The sequence below is a fragment of the Lissotriton vulgaris genome, chromosome 3_1 (genome assembly GCF_964263255.1).
Source record: "Lissotriton vulgaris chromosome 3_1, aLisVul1.2, whole genome shotgun sequence".
NCBI lineage: Eukaryota > Metazoa > Chordata > Amphibia > Caudata > Salamandridae > Lissotriton > Lissotriton vulgaris.
This window is the reverse complement of record NC_141689.1, coordinates 476,755,193-476,775,583: the sequence shown is the minus strand read 5'-3', so window position 1 is coordinate 476,775,583 and position 20,391 is coordinate 476,755,193. Positions and strand designations below refer to the sequence as shown.

General features: G+C 48.2%; 1 protein-coding gene across 1 annotated transcript in view; it reads left to right on the top strand.

The window, feature by feature from the left end:
- LOC147726646 (interleukin-31 receptor subunit alpha-like) overlaps nucleotides 1-20,391 on the top strand; it is a 672,471-nt gene that overhangs the window by 574,835 nt on the left and 77,245 nt on the right. The window contains exon 15 of the mRNA XM_086960699.1: nucleotides 1,142-1,244. Within this exon, the coding sequence (XP_086816825.1) occupies nucleotides 1,142-1,244 (103 nt within the window). The remainder of the gene's footprint in view (nucleotides 1-1,141; nucleotides 1,245-20,391) is intronic.

The window sequence follows — 20,391 nt, the reverse complement described above, 5'->3', positions numbered from 1 at the left end:
TGCATGTATTTGTGCCTTGAAACCACACCAATTGGTTTTCCCAAGGCTTGGTAACATGAGATCTGAGAGATGGCGGTAGTAGAATTCTATAGGACCTGTAGTAATAGCTTATGGTATTGCCACCTGCTGCAGCAGGCATTGTTGTCTGACGCAAGGGACATCTAGTGACAGATTATGGTACTGCAGCGTGCCACAAGGTTCCTCTAGTAATAGTTTAAGGTACTACAGCATGTTACAGCAAATACTTCTCTGTCTGACTGGAGGGACCTCTAGTAATAGCTTAATATACTGCAGCTTGAAAGTGCTAAGTGCAGCTTTTCAAGGGCATATGCTTGTGTTTTAAAACACCTGTTGGCTTTGCCAATGTTTGTCTACACTGTAAACACCTTACAATGAATGCAGCTTTAAAGATCTGTATTTGTACAGGTGCACTGTTTGACAGTTATAAACTTAACACAAAAATGAATTGATTAATGTTACAGAAATGCCCAACAACTAAGCTGCTCTGAACTAAACAGCTCCTCCAATAACAGTTAGTCTGTGGACATGCTGGTTCTCAGTAATGAGCAATCTAGTTGTAAATATCTGCCTTCCTGTAAGAGAGCTGTTACAGCACAGCACTTTATAACAGACATAGCTTACACATGCAGTAATATTTTTGTATGGTAAATAATTATTTTTCATTTGCCTTCTGAGAAATACCAAGAAATAATAGGACTGCTCTTTCTAAAGAGTAGAAATAATAGGACTGCTCTTTCGAGAGAGTAGCTGCTTTTAATTGTTTATTTTGTAAATTAGGGTCAATAATCAGTGCCTTGCACAAATCAATTTTATGAGTAACACAAAGAAATGTTATCATACATGATAGTTGATATCAAATATCCATTGACTGTTAATCTGCACATATTCACTAAGCACTAGACTGCAAAAAAACATTCAACCTGCAAATGTTTGAAGGTTTCTGAAGGTGGTTTACCAAGGCTATGATGTCACCCATTGGGGGGTGAAGAAGCATTGGCCTTCCGGACGAACAAGCTGAATGAAAATATTTGTGACAAGGTGGGTTGGGGCATTTGATGAGAAGGTCCTTTATTTGCAGATGAATTTCAGCATTTGGTGTTGTCTTCTATTTTTGCAATAGATCCTGGTGAAAATATAAGTATTAAAACAGGACTTGGTGTTGGAGTCGGCATTGTCCTTAGCATCATTGGATGTGGTGGCACCTGCTTTTTTGGGGTGAAGAGGTAAGAAACCAAGTTTTCAATTCCATTAGTAATATGTTCTAATCACCCCAGGAATTAAATCCAAAGTGGCACAGTTTAGGTGCAGACAGAGGAATACTGAAAGACAATTGGCCAACCATCCTTTTTTACCCACATCCAGTCATTTATTGACCCCCACCAAAAACTCTCCATGGCTCTCAGTGTGGAGCAGCGAGAGCTTCTTACCTTGCAAACCAGTTTATAAAAAGTACTTCTCTCATCACTTTCTGCTACTCAGTCGTTTGACACCCTTTTCAACTAAAGAGATCTGAAAACAAATCTTCATTTCAAGTTAAACAGCTGCCTGGCTGACACCCTAAACTCCACTGGGAAGCCCCTTTAGAAATACAAGACATAGTATTCCTTGGTTTATTTCAAGGCGCAACTCAAAACACCTCCTGATAACCAGTAGCGGCTGCTACCCAAAAGGGGTGCTGAGGCGGTGGGACCGAGGGATGGGGGAATAAATACAATTTTAACATACCACTTACCTTCATAACGCCGACTGCCGCTTCTCCACCGTCCTCTCTGGAGCAGCCTGGAACCAAAAAGCGAAGCACACAGCCTCCCAGAGCGCCATGGTTCGGCACTCAGACATGGGCTGGCACTGGCAGGCTGGACATGTTCTCTACTCAGGCTGTAGTGCAGAGTGGGTGGAGAGTATACAGTGCGCATGACGATATGGCCAGTCTGACATGGTCGGCCAAATCGTCATGCGCCCTTTTGGTGCTGTCTCCACTCCTCCTCCCTGTGAGGCCCGAGGAGCCCAGCCCTCCCCATCAACTGCTAGCTGAATACAAAAAGTCAAATGATAATGGAATGTTTTTATCATTTTGTCTTTTGTATTCAGCTTGCAGCTGAAGCAGTGGGGCGACGCTCCTCCAGCCTTAGCGGAGGATCCGCCACTGCTGATAACCCATCTCCACAAGCCCTCACCTACATTCCACAGTCTCCCTCCTTTCTCTGACCTCAGAGAGGGCCCATGCTGCAGAATTTAGTGTTTAGAAACATTGGACAGTTATAGATGTTCTCGTTTGTTTAATTTAATGAATATGAATTCCAATGCTCGTTAACTTGCTTTGTATATACTGATTTTAATCCTCCTCTACACCTCTTATTTAAAATGTTAGGGACCATCCATTGGATTATGTTTTTGTAATGTATCCCAAAAAAAATACAAATAAAAGATAGGTGTGTACTAGGCATTGCAGCCATATTTCACTGCTCAGAAATGCTTCAACCCAGTCGCCTATAAAATATCAAACCTTATTCAAGTTCTTAATTAAAGGGTACAAAGTTTAACACCCTCCACCCCTATAGCATCTATTCAGAAAAACATTCACACTACATCTGCCCATTAAGATTCTTCTTCTGCATGAATTACTTTTTCATTTGTTAGTGGCATAAGGAAACCGAAGGGGGGAGCCTGCAAGGAATGGTGAGGGGGCCTCTTGCAACGCCTATACCCTCAATCTGACAAGCTGAGGGGGCCCCCTTTACGTTTAGATAAGGGGGCCGCACCGTGGGGGATGCAGTGGTGTCCTTTATGCCCATCATGCAGTGAAACTTCCCTCAACTGACACCTAGAGAACTTTCTCAAATTGTGAAACTTGTGCTGCCTTTTGACACACCTACTCATTGTATTATATTCGTTACACTAGATACTCCCTCCATGCCCATGACCATCTAAAATATCCATGGAAGATCCTCTCTGATATTAGGACATTAATAATAAGCCCGAGACAAAGAAACGAATACATCATAGCTTGGAATACAGCTCTGCACCCAAGTCACAGCATGAGCACTTTATAGACACTGGCAGAATAATGGAATCATAACAATCTGAATGACAATGAAGAGCAGATTTCCTGCACAGTTACTAAAAAACATGAACTGTAATCATTTGTTTTCTAATATATGCCTTTTATATCCATTTTTTATTTGTACTAAACATTGTTGTCAAACAAGGTCCGTAGTCCCCCAACTTATAAGGCTTAGAACTCAATTTTCAATTTAAGTTCTGCAATTTTCTCTGTCACTCATTGATTGATTGAATGTGTACTCTGCAGCCCTTCCTAGCCTTACAGATTATAGGAACCTCAACAAAAAAGGAAGACGACCAGGGTCCAGGGACAACCATAAGGACAGTATTTCTGAAAGTAGAGTTGAAGATAGCAAGGATGTGGAGTGAATGATCCGCAAGCAGAAGAGGCGGCCTCAAAAAGACAATGAGTTTGCAAAGGAAGCCAGTGAAGGGAGCACCGATAGGTAGAAACTAAGATTTTTACTTAAGCCTAGAATCAACTGGGCAGCAGTGTTTAGAATGATCTGAAGGCGTCAAATCAGGTTCTAAGGGAGTCCCTGGTAGAGCGAGCTATAGTCTTGCTTTAAGAGCATAAGGGACTGCACACTCTTTCTCTAGTAAGATGGAATAAGGGGAAGAATCTATAGCCCAGATTTATTAAGAACATGCGTGGTCTTTTGGGTCATCTAAGGCTGTGCAAGGCAATACTATCCCTAAAGACAGATGTATTATGACCCTAGATAGCTCTGCATGACATAGTAAATCTGGAGTAACACATAGCAGCGCAAGTCGCTGCTGTGCGTTACTCTGTATGGAGAAGGCGTTGCATGGGTGGAGTGTGGGTCTTCCCATGCATCCACCCATGGTTTTTTGCGCATTCACTGATTTACTAAGACTAGTAGACATGGGAAATGCATCAAAATGCCTATGCCTTCCAAGATGAGATGCAACAAGGAGAAATATGCGTATTTTCTCTTGATATTTCCTCTTTCTACTTGTGCTGCACAGCGCAAAAAGAAACAAATACCTCTGGGGAATGTTTTGTTGCAGGATGGTGTCCCTTCCAGCACAAAATCAATTGTGGCTGTAATGGAGGCATGCTTGTACCATGGTTCAAGTGATAGAGCGCGCAGGTTACCCGATTCTTATTTTACCAAATAAACACTACTGGGCCCATAACATGTTTATCACTTATTTCATAAACGAGGTATCCTACACACCGCTATCAGTAATTCGAGTTTTTCCTTTTTCTATTTATTTCCGTGTACCTGACTTACCAATCCTCGAGAACAGGTACCTTTTTTTTTTTTTTTTTCCAAAAGTTCTTTATTGACAGCAAAGCCATTGACATCACCAGCAATAACACATGAACACGGTGTAACTCCGGAAGCGGCACCAAGTTCTCATAAACAGCCAGTAGCAGGTCATACACAGCCTTAGTGCCAGCATCCCGGAGGCCTGGCGGCGAGATAATGTAGTAGCAGTACAACAATGCCATTCAAGGGTTCACAACGCAGGCAGCATACTGGTGTGGTGTGGCAACTGGCAATCAACTTGACCATGTGATATTCAGCGATCCAGCGTCATGGCTACAACAAGAAATTAAACAATACCCACCAAACTCCCCCCCCACCCGCTAGTGTGTGTCTGTGTGTCCGCCTATCCTGTCCCAACTATAAAACCTCCCGAGTGTGCCTACCCTGTGTCCCCCCCCCCGTCCCCCATATAGAACAGCCCTTACTCAGTTACCCTCCATCAGGCCATCCCCGGATTCTCACAGCTACCCTCAGTCAACCAGGAACTTCCCCACTCCCGCCCCCCCCACGCCACAGTGTTCAGTGTTAGCTTCGAGCTCCTCTACTCTATCTTGCAATTCCACCGCCTCAGCGGTGTCGGAGCCGTCCTCCTCACCCTTCTGTATGTACTCCTTGTAAAGATCCCAAAAATTCTTGGGCCTGCTTCTGGGCGGAAGTAGGTCGCTATACAGTTCTGTCTGGGTACAGCAGTACTGCAGGTCCCTCAGCCATTTAGCCTTCGTGGGGAGGGGCCCCCTCATCCAGCAGGTCGCTACCGCCCGCCTTGCCAGGAGCAACGCCATGTCTGCTAGTCGACGCGGTCCCGGGGCTAGTGGCTTCGAATAACCGATTAGCGCCAAGGCAGGAGTGCGAGGCAGAGGATCCCCTAGTATTTGATCGAGTTCCGCGAAGACCTCCCCCCAGAACGCCTGCACTCCAGGACATTGCCATGCCAGGTGATAAAAATCGGCTATCGGAGTCCGGCAGCGTTCACATTCGGCCGTGGCGCGGAGGCCATAGCGATGGAGGCGTGCAGGAGTATAATACACTCGCTGTAAATATTTGAAATGCACCAAGCGGTGCCTGCCGTTCAGGGATATCTTGCGCGTGCTTGAGCAGCAGTAGCGCCACATCCCGTCATCTATGGGGGATTGTAGGTCTGCCTGCCAGGCCTCCCTGGCCTTCGACGGCTGCAGACGCTGCTGCGACACACCCAGCTTATTAAGCTGTGCAATGAGCTTCGCCGCAGTGGTGGACTTCAGTATATATGTCAATTCCGGGATCTCCTCAGGTTCCTCCAGGTCTGGGCCCAGTATTTCACGAAAGGCTGAGCGGAGCCTGTGGTATTGGAACTTTTGTAACAGAGTGTGGTCTGCCTCAGCAACTAGTAACTGGTCCCAAGTTTTGAGTACGCCTCCCTCAAACAGGTCCTCCATTTTCGTTATACCAAGAGAACTCAGTGCCTTGACCATTCCCTTCTCACCGAGTGGGTCAAGCCATAGGGCCCACTCCACAGGCAACAACGGGGAGTAAAGCAGAGTGCAGCCCCGAGAGCGCACTAAGCAGTTCCAGGCGTGATTGGTCGCCTTCAGCGAGACCATCCGGCCAATTGCGCGGTCTGTGGGCAGGCAGACAGTTGCAGGCAAAGGAAGCGGGTCAGCAAACAACCGCTCCAATATGAGGTGCGGGGTCCGAGGGTCACCGTGCACCCATGAGTATAAATGCGACGCCTGGGCGACTCTATAATAGCGTTCTAGGTCCGGCGCTCCCAGCCCCCCCATCTCGCAAGGGAGTATCAGAGTCTTCCAACTAACTCTGGGCTGCTTTCCCCCCCCAAGCCAGTCTCACCAACACCGAGGTGAGCTGCCGAAAGAAGGTCCTAGATAACACCACAGGCAGATTCAGGAAGAGGAACAGAAATCGGGGAAGCACCACCATTTTCATTAGTGCTATCCTACCCGAGAGTGAGAGCGGGAGCCGGATCCACCTATCTACGTCGTCCACTAGGTTGTTATAAGCTACTCCGTAGTTGTCTCGAACAAGGACCTCCGGGTCCGAGTGGAGTTGAATGCCCAGATAGCGAACTGAGTCGGTGGACCATTGCAATGGGTATTCCATTTCGAACTGTCGTGTCACTGGGGTGAGTGGGAACGCAATCGATTTGTCCCAGTTCACCTTCAGGCCCGACAACGAGCCAAAGCGGACCACCTCGCGAAGCACCGCAGGCAAATTAACTTCCGGTTCTCTGACGTATAACAGCGTATCATCTGCATAAGTTGATATCCCAATCTTATAAGTAGGGAAGCTAACACCCTCCAGGCTGTGGTACTCCCGCATGGCGCACGCCAGGGGTTCCGCCACCAGTGCGTAAAGCAACGGCGACAGTGGGCAGCCCTGTCGAGTGCCTCTACCTATGTTAATCGGGTCTGTCACTCTATCACCCAGGCGCAGCCTAGCAAAGGGTCGATGGTACAGTGCCCCAACCTGCTGAAGGAACTGTTCGCCCAATCCCAGCTTGCGCAACACGCGGACCATAAAGGGCCACTCAACCGAGTCGAACGCCTTTTCCATGTCAAGGAAGATAGCCAGCGCGCTGTTCTCCTGCTTGATATGCTGCATCGCACCTAACACTGTGCGTATATTGTAGGTTAAATTCCTGCACGGGACAAATCCGGACTGTTCCGGAGCGACCAACCCAGGCACTAACAGGGCCAGACGAGTGGCCAGAACCTTAGCATAGATTTTGGCGTCTACGTTAAGTAGACTGAGCGGTCTATACGAGCCACAAAGATCGGGGGGTTTACCCGGCTTAGGTATAGTGATGAGCAGCGCCTCCCGCATGGTGGTCGGCATTTCACCGTTCTCGCAGATGGCGTCAAACAGGGTGACCAAGTGCGGCAACAGCAAATTCTTAAAAGCCTTATAGAAACCAACCGTGAGGCCATCCGAGCCCGGCGCGCTTCCCGAGCGCATACCTGCCAGTGCCTCTAGTATTTCGTCTTGGTGGAAGGGGGCCATTAAGAATTCCCTGTCCGAGTTCTTGAGGAACGGCATGGCTATATGGTCTAAGTAGTCCTCCATCTCTCCCTCCACTCCCTGTGTTTTAGACCGGTATAACTCCGCATAATAGCTCCTGAACGTCTGAAGTATCTGTTCCTCGTCCGTCACTGTGTCTCCCTCCGGAGTCCTCAGTTCCTCAATGACTAGCGGGCGTCTCGTGCTGCGGACCATGCGTGCAAGCAGCGCCCCAGGCCGTTCACCCTCCCCATATTGTCTTGCCGTGGCGTATTTGCCCATATAGAGGACCTCTCTGTCCGCCAGCGCCTGAAACTCAGACAGGAGTTGGGAGAGCTCCCCTCCTCCCGCTTCGCCGCCTAGCCGTAGCCGCTCTGCCTCAAGCTCCGCCATCTTAGTTTCCAGAGTAGCTAGGTCCCGCCGAATGGATCGTAACACACTAGAATGTTTCGACATCGCCACCCCCCTGATGTAGACCTTAAATGCCTCCCAGACCGTAAAGAAGTCATCCACTGTGCCTATGTTTGTTGCAAAATACTGTTCTATGTCCTCAGCTAGTTCCCCCCTGAAGGCCTCGTCAAGCAACGCAAAAGGCGGGAACCGCCAAGTGAAGGCCGGGATCCCCCTCCTGGACGTTGCGAGGTGGAGAAGAATAGGGGAGTGATCCGAAAGCGTGCGTGGGAGAACTGCACATGAGCTAACGTTGTTAAGTACCAGGGGGGGCGCCAACCAGTAGTCTATCCTGGTATGCACATCGTGGAATGCTGAGTAATGTGTAAACCCACCCGTCATTGGATGTTTCTCCCTCCAGACATCCACCAAGTCAGATTTGATCATTTCAGCTGCCATGTACGTGGCCGAGGCCACAGGTCTCCGAGCAGGGCCCGCAGAGCGGTCCAGAGCTGGGTCAAACACAAAGTTAAAGTCCCCGCCCCACAACATCCAAGGCTGTGCATGTGTTCTTGCAATAGCAGACAGGGTCACATAGAATTCAGGGTGGTCATAGTTAGGGCCATAGACATTCACTATCAGTAAGTCCATCCCCTTACCCACACATCTCGCTAGGACGTATCTACCTTCCGGGTCTGAGTGCACCGGAATGAGCCGCAACTGTGACATTGGCCCAAATTAACACCCCGCGGGCATGCGTAGTGTAACCCGCAGCCACCGTGTTCCCGGACAAACCCCTGGATTTTAGCATTCTGCTGGAGAGTGGCAGGTGTGTCTCCTGCAGCAGAGCTATGTCAACATGATGTTATGTTATGTTATGTTAAAATGGGACTTTTATAGCGCAACGGCTACTCCAAGGGAGTGTCCCGGCGCTTTAAGCTCCAATCATAGGGAGAGCATGAAACATAACAGTAGCAGAAAGGGCCTAAAAAAGAAAGAGATTATCCAGCAAACAACCAGGTCTTCAGGTCTTTCCTGAAAACAAGCAGGTTAGAGGTGTTTCGTAGGGACAACGGTAGCGAGTTCCATATCTGGGGGGCGAGGAAGCTAAAAGATCGGCCGCCTAGCCGAGCCTTTTTAATACGTGGTACCCGCGCCAAAGCCAGGGCTTCTGACCTGAGGGATCGTGCAGGTCGATAGAAGTCCAGCCTTCTCTGAAGATACTTGGCACCATTGCCATGTAAGGCCTTATGGGCAAGAGTCATGGCCTTAAACAGTATCCTCTTCCGCACCGGAAGCCAGTGGAGGGATGCAAGAAGGTTAGAGGCGCTGGTGCGACGATGAAGGCCAAAGATGGCACGCGCAGCGGCGTTCTGGGTAATCTGCAGGCGCTGGAGGAGATATTCAGGCAAGCCAAGATATAAAACATTGGCGTAGTCCAATCTGGACCCTATAAGGGCCTGAACAGTGATCCTCCGATGTTGCTCCGATAGAAGGGGAAAAAACTTGCGCAACATTCTAAGTATCCCAAAACATGTTCCCGTGAGAGTGGAGACCTGGGATTTGAGCGAGAGCTCATTATCGATTTTAATTCCCAGGTTTTTCGCCCACATAGAAGACTGTGTGGGAGGGAACATGTCAGCAGGCCACCATCCTCGCCAATCTGGTTCTGATGGACATCCGAAGAATAGTATTTCGGACTTGTCCGAGTTGCACTTAAGACTGTTCTGTGAAAACCAGCTAAAAACAGCCCCAAGGCACTCGCGAATCCCTTCACCATCAAACTCTTCACCCTTGCGACAGGTGAAGAGGAGCTGAGTGTCGTCAGCATAAGAGACGATCCGGGCCCCATAGGACTCCGCTAATGTCGCCAGAGGGGTCATCAAGATGTTAAAGAGAGTGGGGCTCAGAATAGAGCCCTGAGGCACTCCAACTCCCAGTGGCGGCATCTCGGCGGATCCGGGTGGGACCCAGACCGTCTGGCGGCGGTTGGCCAGAAAGGAAGAAAACCAGTTGAGCACCGTCCCCCCTAGCCCGATGTCACGGAGCCTGGTGAGGAGATCCTCATGGGGGACGGTGTCGAACGCCGCCGACAGATCTAACATTACTAACAACACCCTGCCTCCCATGTCCAGCACCTCTTTTACGATCTCCGAGACTTCCAAAAGCGCCGTCTCGGTGCTTAAGTTGGAGCGGAATCCCGATTGGGATTCATGGAGTAGATCATTAGACTCCAGAAAGTTGGAAAGCGCGCTGTGCACGTGTTTCTCCAAGATCTTGGTGAGTGCTGGAAGGAGCGAGATTGGCCTGTAGTTGGAAGGCACCTCTGGGTCAAGATTGGGCTTCTTAATCAGAGGGATGACCATAGCTTGCTTCCAGGTCTGAGGCAAAAAGCCCTCGCTCAGGGAGAGATTGAGAATGGGGTTGGCAATAGGGTTAATGACATCTGCCATTTTTGCCAGAAATTTTGCCGGGCACGGATCTAGAGGTGAGCCCGACTTGAGGTTCCTCATCAAGGCTAAAGATGTAGCAACCGTGAGAGGAGGAAAGTCAAGCAGAACTGGGCCTGAGGGAGACAGAGACGTTGTCTCGATCGGCATTGCAGACACAACCTCTGGGGCTCTCAGCGAAAAGGAAACCTGGATTTGCCTGATTTTGGCGGTAAAGAAATTGGCAATAGTGTTAGCCCAGGTCTCTGCTGGAGCATCCCGAGTAGAGATGGAACGAGGGCTAGTAAATTCGCGCACGATGGAGAAAATCTCCTTACAGGAGTTAGCAGCATCATCAATCCTTTTGGCAAGATAGCGCTTCTTGCTCTGAAGGACAAGTTCGTGGTATGACTTTAGCGTGGTTTTATACTGTTGTTTAGCCTCAGGTTCATACTGGACTCTCCAGGCCCGCTCCACCACTTTACATTGCCTACGGGCATTGGCTAATTCCTCCGTGAACCAGGGGGCAGAAGCCCGCCGGGCTGCGGACCTGGGTGGCTGTAAGGGAGCGAACTCATTTAGTCTGGCAAGAAGCCAGGATTGCAGGTTCTCCAGATCTTTCTCCAGGTCACCAGTACAGGCCACAGGGTGATCAATCAGAGCATGTGTGAGCATATCTGCGGTCACCCGATGAAGTGCCCTATAGCTGCTGCTCTGCTGTCTTGTAGCGCTGGCAGGAGAGGCCAAGGTAGAAGGTATTTCAAAATGGGCCAGGAAGTGGTCGGACCAGACGATTGGCGAAAGTGTTACATTCATGACAGGTATGGTGGAAAAGACCTGATCGAGTGTGTGGCCTTTATCGTGGGTCGGGCCAAAAAGATAGGGAGAGAGGCCAAGGGTGGAGACAATCTCCAACAGTTTGATGGCATTTTGGTCATTGTGGTCGTCCATATGGAAGTTAAAATCTCCCGCAAGTATACATTGCTCCGATCTCAGGACAAGGACCGATATGACCTGTTGAAGATCGTCGAGAAAAGAGCCCACAAGACCAGGAGCTCTGTAGACAATCAGGCCCTTCAGTGCTTGTTGCGGCGATAAAGAAATGGTAAAAGCTAAAGAGTCAGCCCCTTCAATAGTGTGAGTATGCATGACCGTGCAGGGGAAGGTGTTTTTAACAACTAAGGCAACTCCTCCTCCTCTGCCCTTGTCCCTATCCTGCCGATGGATGGTATAATCAGTGGGAATGGCAGCCACAATGTCCGGATGGGAGGAATCATTGGCCCATGTCTCAGTGAGCATCAAACAGGTGGGACTAGTAGTTGATAAGAGATCAAAGATCTCTTGAGTGTGGCGATGCAACGACCTCGTATTAAGGAGTAGGCAGTGATGTTTGAAGCCGCTCTCCTTAACAGGATCAGGGGAGTAGAAGGTGCGGACAGGGTGCCAAAGACAAACAGGGCACTTATGCTTACCCTTATGTCGGCTTGGGAAGACTGACAGACACGACTCATTGCAATTGCGTAGCGAAATGAGCTCCTGAGCAGAGTAGGAGAGCATAGTGGCCAGAGGTACCTGCCTCGCCGAGCGCCTCCGGGACGCTGACGGGCGCAGACGGGCAGGACTCTGGCACGACTCCGGCGCAGATCCGGCGCGGCCGCTGAACGCGTCCGCTGCGCGGAGGAGAGGTGAGCTTTTTGTAGCGCTGCTAGAGCGCGAGGGTGAGTAGTCCTACCCCCAAGATGGCGGCCAAAATGAGATCCCAGCCCTCGGCGTCAATGCTCAGCCGAGGGCGGTCTCAGAGTCCCAGGCAAGGGAGGGGGGGGAAGCGAAGCGCTTACAAGCGCTGGGAGATTAAATGACAAGCAGCGCTGTGCTCCTACACGCTTTTAACACAAGCGCGAGCACAAGCTGCAAAGGCACACAGTAAAATGCAATATTAAAATTACACGAGCGAAATCTCACAGGCAAAAGAAAAGTAAGGAGACCTCCCGGCTTCCGCCTCAGGAGGGGAGAGGTATGATGGTAGCAGATGTTGTCTACTGAGATAGTTAAGGACCTTCCTCACTTTACGGAAGTCATTCAGGCCCCGTACATTCCAAGTCATTAAATTCAGTTCATGCGGGGCACGTGTATGCAAGTTCGGAATGGTATCAGCCATTATTAAGTTGCTTCAGAGCATGGTCCATAAGGATGGGTAATTCAGGACACAGTGGGACACCCCTTCTCATAGTCGCCATCCGGCGCTTGCGAACAGGGACAGCGGTACACTTCAATTCACACACTCCGCAGACAAACCCCTTCAACAACCCCAACCAAACACCCCCCCCAACCACCCCGAGTCTCGCTCCCACCCCTGTTACAGCAACCCACCCACAGCCGACCTCCCCCAACCTGGTCAGACAGACCCCACTCACCCCCCCTATGGACCCCCAACAGGTGTAGTGTCAAACAGTCCGACACCAACCCTTCAGAGAGTAAAACAACCAAAAGCACCAGGGCAGAGCGCACCAATATAGTACACCACGAACTTTTCCGAGAGAGTGTCTGTACCGCACCCCTCCCAGCTCCATTCGAGAGTCAATGCTCGAGGCTTGGCAAAAAGTACTACCCAGTCCCACTCTAACTGCCCCCCCCGGGCTCTCGCCGCTTGTCCAATGTACTCTTCCACGATGCACACATCACCTTACCAGTACCATTGTGTATTCAAGGTGTCCTTCCCCAAACCGTGAGGCAGGTGCTAGGCCGGAGCGCACATAACATCCGGGTCCGTGATCCATCCGTTGTGTAGAGGGTCAGTCCCCTCTTCAGCCGCCGTTTAGTCCTGTTCCTCCATAGACACTCCCTCCTCGTCCTCCTGGCCACTCCGGTTCTCCTTCCTTTCCCGTGTCCAGGTCTTGAGGGACTTATGCAGTTCTTTCGGGTCTGTGAAATAGTACGACTTCCCACCCGTGTTGATCCGGAGTTTGGCTGGATACATCATTGCATAGTCCAGGCCTAGTGTCCTGAGTTGCTTTTTGTACGGCGCGAACTGTCGCCGTTCCTCCTGCACCTTGGCTGTGAAGTCCGGATAGAGGGAGATGTTCATGCCCTCATGTTGGAGTTTGCCCTTCTCCCTCGCCACTCTCAAGGCAGTGTCTCTGTCGCGATAGTTGAGCAGTTTCGCGATTATGGGGCGAGGTGGCATGCCGGGTTGAGGCTGTGGGCCCAGTGTGCGGTGGGCGCGTTCCACAATGAACATGGAGGAAAAGACTTCCTCACCCAAGAGTATTTTCAGGAGTTTCTCCACGTATAGTTCCATTTTCCCTGTTTGCGTGGATTCCGCCACTCCTGTGATACGGAGGTTGGATCTGCGAGAACGTGCTTCCAGGTCCTCTGTCTTGTCCCTGATGACAGTCAGGAGTCTATCGAATTGCTTGCGTTCTTTGTCCCACTCCATCTGGGCTTCCTCAGCCTCAGTGAGCCGGAGCTCCGCCATGTCGAGGCGCTCCGCATGTTTGTCCACACGTTCTGCCATACGGTCCATGCGGTAGGACAGAGCGTCTATCTTGGTGCCCACCGCTGCAATACTATCCTGAATGCCTTTCTCCATGGCTGCTAACATGTCCCGGAGCTCTGTTGGCGCCTGGGTCGGCGCCGCCGCCGCACCCTTCGGCGACGTGTCCGGCGCTGGCACCTCCGATCCCTTCAGACGGCGCCGTTCAAAGGAGATCTTCCCCTGGGTTGCATCGTTCTTCCCCATGGTATACTCCGATGTGTGACAGCACTGAGCAAGGAGGCTCGCCGATCAGGCCGTGTAAGGGTCTGCTCCGTTTCTCGATACCTTGCCGCCAGTGGTCGGGTATCCGGTGCGCCGAAAATGGCGACAGCAATGGCGGGCAGTACTCCGTTGTCCGCAAGTTTCAGAACGTCCCAGTGCCAAAGGTGGCCAGGTCCTCCTCAACAGCCCTAGGCAATCTGGTCCTCAACAGTATAAGGGCAGGTGGAAGAGCCTCATGCGACCGCTGTAAAACAGCCAGGCTGCGACACCGGGCTCGTTGTCGCCCCACCACGTGGCGCGGTGCTTCGGGTTTATGTGCTTCACCGCTCCGCCGCTTCTCCAGTCCCCTGTCCCACAGGGTCCGTGTAGAGTAGGAGGTAGAGGCCTTTGCGGTCCAAAATTTGTCTCAATCATGCATCGGCCTGCACGTTGTCCGACAGCCGCCGGTGTTGAGGCCGCACGCACAGTGACGTCGCCTGGCCTCTATTCCAGGATAGTGCGCTGCTTTCGGCCTAGCCCGCCACTGCCGCGCCACCAGGCACAATGCTCCGGAATGTTCAGGAATTCATGCCCTGCAGTCGGCCAAAGAGGTCCTCAATCGCAGCCCGGGGTGCCAGCAGATGTTTCTGGGCGAGCTACAGCCAATTCGAGCACATCAAGGATAGTTAAGCAGGATAATTCTGGAGCTTTGCGAGGAGCCGAAGGCTCACGCGTCCGCCATCGACGCCGGCTAGCTCCGCCCCCCCCCTCGAGAACAGGTACCTATGATCACCATGGATCAGGAGCTGAATTTGAGATTCAAGTAGATAAACACCAATACCATATACATTTAAATTTTGTTTATACCTTGTAATAACCACAAACTCAAGAAGTTTTTTAAGATTTATCTAGTCAATAAAATCATCATATGCCATGAGAATGAAATTCACACAGATCCTAGAGTTTGTAGGGTCAGTGACAGGTCAGCTATTCCGACAAGTCGGACAATTTCTCTAGCTAAACCTAGGCCAGTTATACTGTTTTCGGGTCGATGTACCACCCACAAATATTGCAAGTGAAAGGATCCCCAACTTCGGATTGGACAAGAGAGGCGGTTAGGTCATGACACCACCTATAATTTGAACTTTCCCAGAATTAATATTCAGTTTCGAACCCACCCCTTACATTCCAGTTCCCATGGCATCGAAATTTAAAGCACAATAGGGCATACAAATATTATCGCAACATGTAACAAGTTCAGGTACAAATCGAAGTCTTCTCCTGGAGCAGGGGTCATTATCCCAGGAGCATCCTAACTTCGGCAGCCAGCTGGCTAAGTTCCACTACTGCGTGATTCATTTCTCCTTCATCACGTGGTTAGTACTACACGGGCTTCAAAGATGGAGTGGCTCACCGCTCCCAGGCCCACAATGGTCGATACATGAAAAGTAAGCGAAAACAATTTAGAAACACAAACAAAAATTGAAGACACTGTATACCATGATTGGCTTCTCTAACCCCCTTACTTTATAATATCTATAGCATTAGGAGTTAAGCAGAATGAAACAGCTGAGCAAAAGCAGTGGTGGCAAGCGAAGAGCATGTTAGAACAAAGCGGCCATATTAGCAGTACTGCGCATGAGCGAAAAAATTCCCTCCAAAACTGCGAGTTCGTCACATCACATGGGTATGACCGACGCATGCGCAGACTAGAATCCCGCATAGCAGCGACCATTTTAGCTGCAAGCGTAGTTAGGATTAGTAAACACATAGGCAAGCATCATTGGGACACCCGCGTGTAATGTAAAAGTGCAATGTTAATAAACAAAACAGGTTGATTATGATATTACCTTATGCGAGGTTCATGAGTTCAAGCAAGTCGCGTAACGTGCGAATCCTTGCTCCATCAATCCCCTCTTTGATGATATTTACTATCATCACTATTAATGGAACCAGATGCCAACTTTCTCTTTCACATCTCACCCATCTCAATTTCTACAAACTTTTTGTTCGGCCTTTTTTCTGCATCCTTATTAGGATGGTAATTCTTCATTTTTTTATATATATGATTATTCAGCTCTTCCAATTCAAGCTCATCAACATTTCATTTCGTTTCACTCCTCTCTACTACTTCTTTTTGCATTTTTGACATTTACAACAAATTATTATTATTAACACAATCAGACTTATTCCTGCTATTGGCATCAGTATTTTACTCACGAGACTTTTATCTATGTTAGAAAACCAACTACCTACAGAGGAGAGACCATCAGTTAGTCTCTTCCAGGCACTGTCAACCTCCAGTGGTTTGAGTTCCTTTTCCAAATTAGTTATGTTCCTCACATATTTCTTAATTTCAACACTTTTATCAGGAATGTAAGTGCAACAATGTTGCGCTTTCAACATTCTACAGACTCCGCCCTCTTTTGCCAATAAGGTATCAAGAGCAAGTCTATTTTGTAAAACCATTGTTCTGATCGCAACCATTTCAGTATTGACCAGTAGGAAACCAGCAGCAGTGTCGGTAGATAACCGATCCACTACTGTAGACAGTTTGCAAATTCGGTGTGTATTCAGAACCACTCCCACTCCAGATATCAGTGCACTAAATATATCACCTATAATTTCTCCTACACTTTCTCTTCTACTACGCACTAAACCATTAGTATTTTCATTGCTTCCAGCGGCGTCATTCACATGGTATATTTTCGGGAAGACAATGCCAAAATAGCAGCTTCCTTACCAGTGATCCGGCAATTTGAAATAAGCCTTGTTTCCACATATATAATAAATTACGGGAAACACAGGTTCTGACCCATTTTTGAAACCCCAACCTCCAATTACCTTATAATTATGTTCGCATTCACTGGAACCGATGAATATATTATTATAATAACTAGTCTGTTCTCTATGAAGACAAAGTTTCCCCTTTCTTTCGAAATCCAGTAACAGTGCAGCGTTCTCTTCACCATTTGAGGTGCTTTCCATGTTTTCTGCCCATTTAGGAGTTTTCTGTCTTTTATCATTTGCCTTTCTTTGGAAACTGTCCCTTCTTTTCTCTGCCATATTTAAAAACATTTTCTCTTGTTCACGCAATGAACAGGTCAAATTATTTATGTGTGCTTCACCTAAATCTATGTCACCTATAGTCAGAAAGTATTCTCCCATATAACGAGTCACATCACTCTTAGTGTGTACAATGTTCAGATTTCCCCGAATAGGAAGTTCAGAAAAAATTATGTCAGAGTTAGAATAGTAATACTGCAAAGTTCCTCTATAAAATAAGCTTGCTAAAATGCTACAGGAAATTCCATAGGTTAGGGGTAAATGGTGATAGGTCACACCTTCAGCTACAGAAGTTGGTAGCTTCATACAGACATAACAGTCTTCTATTTCCATGGCTTCTACATAGTGTACTAACAGGTTTGCAAATACATTTAAATGTGTTCTGTTTTTGATTCTGTGATAATGTAGTCCTCCCTCATCTGGTGCATCTACGTCCATTTTTGTCTGTCTAAGACTAGAGGTTTTCTCGCGTCTTTCTACACTTCGTGGTGCTTCTTCTGTCGGCAGAATTTCCGAGTCTTTTGCCACTTGTTGAGTAGGATACAGGTTAGAGTCCTTGCTTATCATGAAAGGTATTGAGATTGTTAGTCCTATCCATATTATCAGTACTATAGCTACACTACACAAACATGTTTTACAGCATGTTTTACAGCAATTCTGTCTAGGTCATCCATTCACATTTGAATCAGACATTTTGGCTTAAAAGAAGTTTTCCAACCCCTCTTTGCAACTTTACACAGGTGGCTTACGCAGGTTAACTTTCAGGTTGGGTCTTCTTCTTCGGAACCCTGATCAGCAATCAGTTCTTCGTCACTCCCGTCACTTATCTCGAGGTCTTCAAATTCCTCTAGTACTAGGTAAGTCCATTCAGGACTCCGATATTTTTTGTTTTGTCTTTTTATTCTGTCACTTCTTCTTTTAGGCTTGGCTCCAGCCTTTTCCTTTTCACTGGCAGCCCTTTTTCTGTCTTCTAGCTTTTCCTCTACAGTTTTCAATCTCAGTTTCAGTCTTTTTATGAATCTTGGTTCACTTTTCTTCTTTTTAAGTCTTTTAACTGGCACTGTAATTTGGCTTTCTTCACGTGCCCTTTTGTTTTCGTTCAGTTGTGGCACATTTATTTCTAAGTTTCCTTCTTCTCTTCCTGTCTGACTAGTCCCAGGTCTTACTTCAGTTTCTTCCGCCTGGTTTCTAAGCTGGGCTGGTTCAGGTGTATGCTGATTTTGACTTTCGTTTGTTTCAAATTCTGTTTCCTGAACACGTTCGTCTATTTCTATCTGATCCTGTTCATGCACTTTGAACCCTTGATTTTCTTCCGCATGAACTTCCGCCCTATTTTCTAACTGTCCCTTTTCAGTTTCTGGAGTTCTTGGAGGTGTGTCGATGACCTGTCCTGTCCCTATCTGACCTCCCTCCTCATCAGATCTGTCATGGATTTCGATTATCTGATTCTCTCCTCCTAGTCCTGTCTCGTCCTCACTATCCCACTCTCTATCTAAGTAGGTGTATCTTCTTGTTCTTATTGGATCAAGAGCCAGATCATCTGCTGGGAACCATTCGTCTTGACTGGTACTTGGTTGTTCGTCATCAGCTATTTCAGGACCAACGTCAGGAGACCCTTCAGCTGCACAACCTTCAGCTTCAGCCGCTTCTTTTCCCGTCACCCTCTTGGTATGACTTGCATGGATCCAATTTGGCACACCTGCACACTTCACCGCAGTTGTGGTGACAAGAATCACTTGCCTCGGTTTCCCCCACTTCGGTGCTAGGCAACTCGACTGGGTGTGTTTCTTAAGCACAACCCAATCACCTGGGTTCAGATTATGGACTGGAGTTGTTGGCCTGGCGACGGCGTCTTCCCCAATCTGATGAGAGATAGAACGCACTTGGTCACCCAGCTGCTTGCAGTATTCTAGTATCAAATCATCAGAAATACTTAGCAGTTTGTGTCCTGGTACCCATGCCTGCCGCATCACTCATCCCATTAGTATCTCATGGGGGCTCAGGCCTGTTTTTCAGTCTGGGATGCTTCTCAGTCCCATCAGGACAAGGGGTAAAGCGTCTATCCAATTCAATCCAGTAGAGTTACACATTTTTCCCAGTCTTGATTTTATAGTGCCATTCAGCTGTTCTACTACTCCAGAAGCCTCTGGATGATATGCACAGTGTAGTTTTTGGGTAATTTTAAATGCCTCAAAGAGCTGTGTTATTACGTCATTGGCAAAATGCCCACCTCTGTCTGATTCAATTGTGACCGGGAAACCGAACCTAGGTATCAGTTCCCTTAGTAACAACTTGGCTACAGTAATCGCATCATTTTTCTTAGCTGGGTAAGCTTCCACCCATTTTGAGAATAGGCAGACTATAACAAGGACGTACTTCATTCCTTTACAACGGGGCAACTGTATAAAGTCGACTTGTAGTCTGATAAAAGGACCTTCTGCCTTTCCAATTGTACTCGGTAATACCACTGTTTTCTTCCCAGGATTAAACTGCTGACAAGTTAAGCACCTCTGTCAAAGCGCCTCTGCAATGTTCCTGAACTTCGAATTGTACCATGCTCGTTTGAAAACAAGAACCATCGCATCTCTCCCTATGTGTGAGTCTCCATGTATCAGTCTAGCCATAGGAGCAACCATGCTGTCTGGTAACACAGGCATACCATCAATATAGACAATGACACCATCTCTATTCCTTGGTTGACAACCATCTTTCTCCCATCTTTCCTTTTCTTCTGGTTCTGCTGCCTGTTGCAACCCTTTCAGTTCCTCCCAAGTTGATACATCCTCAAACACCATAAGTTGGCAGCTGTTTCCGACTCCCCCCAAAGTGATGTTCAATGACATTCTGTTTCGTGCACAATATTGGGCTATTTGGTCAGCATATCTGTTACCAGCTGTCACATTGTCATTGCCAGATTTGTCAGCAGCACACTTGACCACTGCCAATTCTTTTGGTAACTGGATTGCTTCCAGTAGGTTCTGTACCACTTTTCCATTTCTGATAGGGGTACCCGAGGAAGTCATGAATTCTCTTTGCAGCCACAATTGGCCGAAGTCATGCACAACCCCGTAACAATACTGACTATCAGTGTATATGGTTACTCTTTTGTTTTTCCCATTTTTACAAGCTCTTGTCAATGCAACCAATTCGGCTACTTGTGCAGATTTTACTCCAAATAAGTAGGATGCTTCTATTGTTTTTTCTAGAGTGACCACAGCATAGGCAGCACTTAGACCTCCATCCTCATGTCTTAAACATGAGCCATCTACAAACAATTCGCTGTCTTCTATGGGCAGAGACGTTTCCTTGATATCTGGGCGGGGTTTTGTGCTATATTCAGTCAGATCAATGCAGTTATGCTCAACCTCTTCCCTGACTTCTGCAGCCAGTATAT